Raw genomic sequence first — 9093 nt, forward strand, 5'->3', positions numbered from 1 at the left:
CAAAAGCAGGATTATGGAATGTGGTTGATTTACCCAATTTTTTAAAGGAATTGGAAAAAAATTAGAGAAAGAGGAGATAAAGAATAAAAGATGATATATAGAAATTGAGGGGTAAATATTCTCTTACATTGATGTTTCTTATTTCAGCTATAAAACAATAAGCAGGCAGATACCACATTAGTAATATGAGAGATTCCAGTCACAAGTTAACTTTCAACCCTATTCTGCGGCTGATACTTCATAATCTACAGATCTGAGGAATATCCAAGTTAAATTGACATTTCCAACAGTTAGAACCACAGATCAAAGAACAGACCTTATTGAAGTCAGCTGGCCCTTTTCATGTCATCTTAAGAAACCAATTTTTGGTGAATCATTTTTCTAAAGGCATTTTTGACATCTTTGTTCCTCAGACTGTAAATTAGGGGGTTCAACATAGGGATAATCAACGTGTAGAACACAGAGGTTACTTTGTCAATATCCAGTGAATGATTTGTGCTGGGGCGCAAATAAATGAAGATCAGGGTGCCATGGTAGATAGTGACCACTATCAGGTGGGAAGCACAGGTGGAGAAGCCTTTCCTTCTTGCCTCTGCTGACCCTGTTCTAAGGATGGCTGCTATAATACAGACATAGGAAAGGAGAACAGTTAGAAGACAGATAGCCTCCACCAAGCTAGCAAAGACCACCAGAATAATGTCATGCATGTGAGTGTCAGTGCAGGACAGAGAGAAGAGTGGGGAGATATCACAGAAGAAATGGTTAATTTTGTTGGAACAGAATGACAGATGGAATGTATTAGTGGTGTGAATAATTGAGCTCAAAGTTCCCCCCACAAATGCTCCAAGTGCAAACTGACAACATGCCCTCTGGGACATAATAACAGTATAAAGCAGGGGGTTGCAGATTGCTATGTACCTGTCATAAGCCATGGCGGCCAAGAGGAAGGATTCTGTGTCAACCAAAGAGCAGAAAAAATATAACTGTGCAGCACAACCATTGTAAGAAATGGTCTTTTCAGCAGAAATCAAGTCCACAAGTAACTTGGGGGCAATGACGGAGGAGTAGCAGGAATCTATGAAGGACAGCATGCCGATGAAAAAGTACATTGGGGTATGCAGGTGGGAGCTGGTGGTGATTAGTAAAATCATCCCAAGATTTCCCATCAGGGTAACAGAGTAGATGGAAAAGAACACAGTGAAAAGAAGACTCTGAAGTTCTGGATGGTCACTGAATCCCAGGAGAAGGAACTCCGCCTTCACAGTGCCATTCTCCAACCTCATTATCTGGGGTGCATCTGGTTTTCTGGAGCCCTAACAGAGTAAAGATGGAAGTATTAATTACAGCCTGGACACTGACGAAGGAAAATATAAAAATAAAACAAGAACACAGTAAAAATAATGACAATAATGATTCAAAATCCACTTGAGTCTATAGATAGCAAACAGGCATGACTACAGTGAGTGTGGTTTATTGCTTATAGTTTTAACTTTTCTAAATTAAATCAGATTTACCATCTACCTTTTTAAAGGTATTGTTTCCCACACTCAATAGGGCCATCACCAAACCATTTGAGGGCTCTAAGATTCTGCATGAGCTTTAATGCTCTTTCTTTTTTTTTCCCTTGTAATGTCAATGTCGAGTGATCATGTCTAAGCCCCTCATTTTGTTAAACTGAATTAAGTGCCTGGGTTCTCCTTTGTGTTGTCTTGTTTCTTTCTATAACATAAAAGTGCTGCTGTTCTAAGAGTAGCCTGGTGGGTGGAGGAGTAGATTTGTATTTTTCACTTTGAGATGTGGTGTCCTCTTTGAGGAACCACGGAGTTCCTCCTTCATGTCTTAAGTCAACTGACAACATAGAAAGAACAAAGATTCTGAACAATTACTTCAATAACGACCGTGCCTCAGTAGTTACAAGACCTTGGCAGCACAAGTACTTCCCAAGTTTCAGTTTCTTCATCTGCAATATGAGAAAGAGAGCACCTTTTATCAAAAGCACGTGCTGAATTAGTTTGCTTCCACACCCTCAGTACACTCCCGGTCTTGGTCACTCACTCTTATCATTGAGTGTCACTATAATAATTCTGGATAAATCCAGATGCCTATTGTTTTTTCAAATCTGAAATCTAGATACTAAATAACAATTTGTCATACTTAAAAATGTACTATATCTAATTCAGGAAGTTATATTAAATGTAAACAGGAATGTTTCCATGCCCTTTGCAGGGAATAATTCTGTAAGTTTTGAAATAAGCTTACCTACTTTTCCTTTATTTCTACTTTTGATTATCCTTGACCTTATCCATAACTCTATAAGCTGTATATCCACATTTGCATTACAAATGATTCTTTTCTGTGTGGATTTTGTCCAGCTTAGGGACAAGTGATTTCTCTCTCTTCCATGGAAAAGCCCAGATTTTTATCTATTGATAATTAATTTCAGAATCTCTGATATTTAAAAATATGGTTTTTGAATTCTCTTTTGTGCCAATTATAAAAGTTTAACTAGCAAATAAACTGAGAAAGGTCATCGAGCATGCACATTTTACATTTGTATGAGTCAGAATTTTAAGTTATGGATGTGTGTGTGTGTGTGTGTGTGTGTGTGTGTTTATCCATGTACATAAAGACAGGTCCTTTTTTTATTCTTTCCTTTACGGAATACCAATCTTAAACCTTTACAATTCTACTTATGACCCTACTTTTCCACCTTCTTCTGACTCCCAGAAAATAATTTCTAATTTATGGAGAAAATATTAAATAGAAAATAAGTTTACCCTGCTCTTTCTGATCAAGTCATCTAATTGGCATTTGAACATATCAGTGACCCTACTCTCTCCCTTTCTTCCCTGGGGAAAATGTGCCCCTTCTCTCAGAAGTTGATCCTATTAACCATTTTGTTTCAGTTAAGTTACTTCTACTAATTATCTTTCATACACGTTTAGCATATGATAATGTTTGTCAATTTCTTCTTTAAAAATTCAGTCCTGCATCTATTTACTCATATTTCCTCTCATTTCACATAAATGTTCCCCTAGGGGTATTTACAGGGATGTCCCCACTCATAGGTCAAACTCCTGAGAGAGGATTTTTTGTTCCAATAATTTAAAGAAAGTTAATTTCTTCAACATTATAAATTACATCTTCACTGTCAAAATCAAACATTTTTAAATATGTTTTGTTTTTAAGTATGACATGACAGAACTCTATCCTCAAAACTGCCACTGCTGCTGGCTCCTGTCACCTCTTGCTTCCTCTCTAATCCTGATGTGTCCCCGCTCAACCTCTGCATCTTGTGACTGCCTTTTCAACCTCCTTCTCTCCTTATGGAATATACTCTTCCTAAGGGGAACTGCATCTTTTCTTTACTTCAACTTTCCTGTATCCATTTCAAAATCATCTGTCCTGCATTAAATGACTATGGACCAGGCACACATACATATACCTGTGCTGTCATCCCTATCTTATAGGTGTCTCTACCACTGCCAAGATTCTCTGTCTCCAATAAACTTACATTCAAATATCTTCATATTTGCATTAATTTCCATTTATATCTCATATGCTTCATTCTATATCATGACCTAATCTAATATTACAAAAATTTCAAAATGCTTCTGAATGAGTTTTATAAAATTATGCTGTTATATTACGTTCTATAAATTAAATTGTAATACTTTATCCAAAAAAAATTGCCCTTATAATCAACATATAACTCTCAGCCCAGAGTTGACAACACTCACCGTGGCCTTGTTACTTGATTTTCCTTACACTGGTACAGCTATTTAATAAACTTTAATTTCTTTTTTAAATCCCTGTATATAGTTAAGAGTAAATAAGCAAATTGTAACTATCTAAAAAGTTAATCTCTGGGCACAAAGAGTGTAATAAATACCAAGATGATTATGGTTTTGGCATTATCATCAAAGTTATTCTTTTCTACATTTGTTCTTTTTCTAAAAAGTCTAGCTAAATCAAATGATTTGTGGATGAGTGTGATATACCTAGAATTATTATTTTCATTTTGTAATTTTCAAAAGACTGTCAAATCTAATTAAATTCTCACCATTTTTAAAATATGATAAGACTAATTATCACTTTTTTTTTTTTTTTTTTTTGGAAAAGGAGCTGATGTTTGCAGGTGAATTAATCAGTCCATGATTATGGAGTTTACTTACAAAGGAACCAGGGCAAGAGATTGGCAGTTCTGTATCACTGGGCTAGTGCACTCTCCAATAAGCACAGCTTCCCAAGAGAGATAGTGACACAGAGATGATGAAGTTGGCAAAATGATTAAATACTTTCATTGTTTCCTGAAAAAGCAATGTGCTAAATTTGATACAGGAGTATTAAATTACCATCTTAAATGTCCATTCAGGGTCTTCCTGGAGCTGTCAGTTTTGCTTCATTCATTCAGTAACAGTATCATGCTCACAGACCTGGAGCCAGATTGCCTGGGCTCGCACCCCTCCTCTGGCACCTGTGTTGTGAGACATTAGGTACATTTGCTATACTCTATAGTTTCACTCTGATATATAAATTGTATCATATAGTAGCCCTTGTCTACAGGGTTATAAGGATTAAATGAGTTAACTCATGTAAAGTTCTTTGAAATTTGCACTTCAAATATCAAATATTCAATAAATATTAGCTACTAATATTCAACTATTGGGACAAGTTTGAGCATCATTAGACATTAATATGTTATCTTATTATGAAGCAAGATCTCCATAAATATGTGTGACTTTCAGACATATTAAAAAATAAAATGTAAAAGAAAGAAAAAGAGAAAAATTAAAAGGATGAGTCAATCGGAGAAAGAAAGCATCCCTGATCTTCTGACCAACTCTTTGAATTCCTCCTTGCCTTCAATGCAATTCATTTCCTCCGTAGAAAATATCAACTCTCATAGAGTGGCAACCCTCCCATTCCTGTCTACACACATGGAATACAGACTACAAACTGGTGGAGTCCTGGAGCAATGGCCATGACATGAAGGCAAGAGAAAGATATGGTTGTCTCTAGAAAGTGAGCTTCAGATGGAAGTGCTTCTGTGCTGTGCCATCCTCTATTTTGGCAATTTCAAAGAATGACTCTTAAGAAGATGTGTTCATCATTAGGGACAATGCTTAAATGAACTTCTGGTCTGGACTATTAGGAAATAGCCACTTCTCTTCTGAAAATGCTTTTTATTAAGAAATCTTTTTTCTGATCACAAATTAAAGATGATAAAGAAACAGATTCATAAAAAGAATACTGTTAGTAATAATCTTGAAGGATGTTACAGGCTTCAATATGAAAAAAAAAAAAAAAAAACCTTGAAACCAGGAAACATGCTATGCAATCAGCAGGTGAGGATCGAGGTTTGTGCATGTGTTCCATAAAATGATGTTATAGTAAGTTCTGTAAATTAAATTATAATACTTTATTTTTAAAAATTTCTCCTTACTATTAACATACAGCCCTCATCCCAGGCCTGTTACTTGTTTATTGAAAACTGGCAGCACCAATATGATGTTAGAATAAGTTGTATATAAAATTAACTCAGCCTTCATTGATATCTATGACTATTCCCAAATAAAAAAATAATAACATAATAAAAATTGTGTTTACACTTAGATTTCTAGTTAGGGTCTAATAATTTCAATAGTTTCAAGAATATCATGTGTTCAATAAGATGATCTGTTACTGTCAATTTTATTGGATGCACCTGGAAGATTGAAAACCCACTAGGTTCTAGGCATGTTTGCTACCAAACCACTGACTAGAAAGGTGTAAAATGAGTGAGAAGTGCCTAAGATCTCCCAGAAATATAACAAGAACACTTACCGGCTCACTGCCTTTATTTCTCTCACTTTCTTACTTCACTGCTGTGAGCCCCAGTCAATTCTCCAGAAAAATTAAGGTCAACAGTTCAAGGAAAACAACAACATTATCCATTGTAGTATTGGTCATAGTACATTTAAGGAAGGTTCATAGGAGAAATCTATGCCTCCTTTAGGAAGGCTGTTTCTGGGGAGAAGTGAGACGTTTTATAGTTTGCTGTGAGATTTTTCAAGTCAGCTTTCAATTTCACATTAGATTAATCTCACAAGAACCCTAACTCTAATATCCAAATCTCCCATGGGAAAAGATATGTGAGCAATTAAACATTTCCACCCAGGAACTGATTAAACACAAAACCAAGTGATATAATGTGTTTGTCTATAACTTGGGAATACCGTAGGGAAACATTTTGACTGTCAAAATGGCAGTTTATATGGAAAGCTGAATTATGGTATTTATTATCTCACTTGACTTAAAAGACAAATCAATTTATCAAACAACTAGTAGAATATTCTATGCAAAGACAAGGAAGAATGAACAAAAGTGTAACTAAACAATAGTGACTTGTCAATTTAGAAGTATAGGATCTTAAAAATCAATATGTCAAATAAAAACCAATTATAAATGGATTTAATAAATCTGATACATATTATATATTTGCATCTATTTTAAAGTTAAATTTTAGATCATAATATCTTCATTCAACAAATACAGTCACTCTATGAATAGAAGTTGTTTCAGAAACAAAGTTCAAAAGAGAAGAGAATAACTTGAGACATGCTTTAGTAATTTTATCAAGTACAGAGCAATTTTGTGAGAGGGATGGAATAATATAAAAATTTACATGAAGATTGTACACTCCATGTCATTCATATCAGTCTGAAAAAATTAAGATCAGATCCTTGTTCCCCTTCTTTGTTCCCCTGCAGTGGAATATTAAACACCTGAGAAATGCAGAGGGAAGAGCAAAAAGTAAACTTTATTTAAGAAACAGAAAAGAGAGAAAAAGAGCCTCTTCCAGAGAGGAGAGCCCCAGAGCTGGTGCCCATGGGATGGGGATGTCTTGCCCCTTTATAGATTTGAGGTTTCCTTTCTTCTCATGCCTAAAGTAGGACCAAAAGGCAGGAAGAGACCCTTTCAGTGGGGTGATTGCTTCTGATGGCAAGTGCAATTCTTTTCTCCCATGGAGGTTTTGGCAACCAGTTGATGGGGAAGAGCTATCTACCCATTTCCTTTCCTTTGATATAATTGAACAGTCCTTTGCCCTGTCTCAGCATGATTAGAGGCTTGAGAATGAGATCAATAAAGAATATGTTGTCTAATAAAGTAATAATGGGAAAACAATCACGCAGACACACACACACACACACGCACACACAAACATACACACACAAACATGTAGCTAAAAATATTTTAAATGTCTTCAAATCTACTTCAAGGAAATTGAATATATTTTAATTAATCAAGAAGATACTGACTGTAGCTTTATGTTACTATGAACACAGTGCCTAACAACTAGTTAGTGGAGGAAATTTATTTTGGCTTGTGGTTCCAGAGTTTTCTCTCCACAGATGGCCAACTCCATTACTCTGGACCCAAGATGAGGCAGCACATTTAGTGGAAGAGTGGTGTAGAAAAGGTGTCTTTTCATGTAGACCAGGAAGCTGATAGAGGGGGAAGAGCCACAGGGAAGATGAATGCTTCCTGGGCATGCCCCCAGTGACCTACGTCTTCCCATCAGACCCCACCTGCTTAGAGTTATCACCCAGTCAGTTCATTCAAACTAAAGTGGACTAAGGAATTGATAGTCTTCACATTTTAATCATTTCACCTGTGAACTTCCCTGCATTATTGTAGGAACTTTTGAGGTCTATGTTATATACAAACCAAAAGAGTAGGTATATATGTCTATTGGCTGAATGTAGTGTAATGCAAGATTTTAAAATTTGCATATAAGGAAGATCTCTAATAGTAGTGCAGATGCCCTAAGATAAGTTCTGACCAGCTATTGACCCCAGTGCCTACATTAGCATGTGACTGACCGTAGATGAAGTCCCCCTAAATAGAATGTCCACCATGCAGTTCTGGAGAGGACCAAGTAAGGTCAAAATATCCACCAACCAATGTGAAGGAAGAGATGAACACCTGATTGGCAAAGAGTACAGAAGGTGGTCCCCAACACTCCTGGTAAACATCAAAGAGTAATTGAAGAGAAGCCCTTTCATATCTAATAGTAATAAATTTGAAGACATCATGATCTCCTTCATCATTCTCTGCTTGGAGATAGCTGCTTAAGCCTCACTTTGCTTTTACTTTCTTTTCACTTCACTTTCATTTTACTTTCACTTGTAGTAAAGATCTCTTGCATGACTGTTGGTGTCTGACTTTAAATTTTCTTTCATGAGAAGAGGAGAACCAAGGTTTGAAGTTTCAGTCCCTGCTTTCTTGTGAGATCAGCTGCGTTGTTCTGGGTTTACATGATAGAAAGAACTTCAGCTATGCACCATCAGAGGCATAGACAGAATTTTACTTAAGAAAGTAGGTATATGTTAAAAGTAGAATGTGGGCAATCTCAAGAGAAATGTCTTTAGGGGTAAAGCAAATCATACACATTCAGGTGAAGATGCAGGCAATTTCATGAATTAGAGACTTATTATGAAGGTCCCAGGACGTTCTTTTAAAGAAAAATGGTGAGCCTGTCAGTACATAATATTGAGGGGGAGGGCCAAAAGACAGTCAGTGTAGATTGATAAGAATGGAGCTGGTTTGAAAGGAAAAGAAATAAAATATTAATACCTCCAGAGCCCTACCCCCTCCTCCACATCATTTGCTGGTCAGTAGGAATGATATCAATATGGTGATCTCAAGACAGTTTCTGGTGATCTGGTTAGTCTCAGGATTCTAGTGCTACATAGTAAGGGTCTATCATGGAGCCCAGGGGGCCATGTGTCCTCATTTACTGGTTCTTGAGATCACACTGGAAAGATTTCAGACATCATTCAGAGGATTAGCATGAATTTATTAAAAGAGGTAGGAAAAGGGAAAAAGGAATGTTCCCCAGGGGGAGAGTGGATCTTCTAGGAGAGGAGAGAGACCATGCTCCCCCTCAGGGTTATTTGATTTCCCAGGGAGGTTTATAGAAAGTCTCACCCTGATGTAGGACAGATGAGGCTGGACACCAGAGGAACTAGCAGGAAGCAGGGTTATTGACTGCAACGGTTTCAGAGTGGCTCATGCCTAAAATTTCCTCTGAATCCTGACTATAGAAAT

The 9093-nt window shown here is 36.5% G+C and overlaps 1 protein-coding gene across 1 annotated transcript; it reads right to left on the reverse strand.

The window, feature by feature from the left end:
- Positions 1-350: 350 nt before the first annotated feature.
- On the reverse strand, positions 351-1283 carry LOC306639054 (olfactory receptor 5AP2-like; the record flags this gene model as incomplete). The annotated part of the gene is made up of 1 exon (XM_079102495.1): positions 351-1283. The coding sequence occupies one exon, from the start codon at positions 1281-1283 to the stop codon at positions 351-353; it is 933 nt and encodes a 310-aa protein (XP_078958621.1).
- Positions 1284-9093: the final 7810 nt, after the last annotated feature.

Source organism: Sciurus vulgaris (assembly GCF_902686455.1).
Source record: "Sciurus vulgaris genome assembly, chromosome: 11".
Taxonomy (NCBI): domain Eukaryota; kingdom Metazoa; phylum Chordata; class Mammalia; order Rodentia; family Sciuridae; genus Sciurus; species Sciurus vulgaris.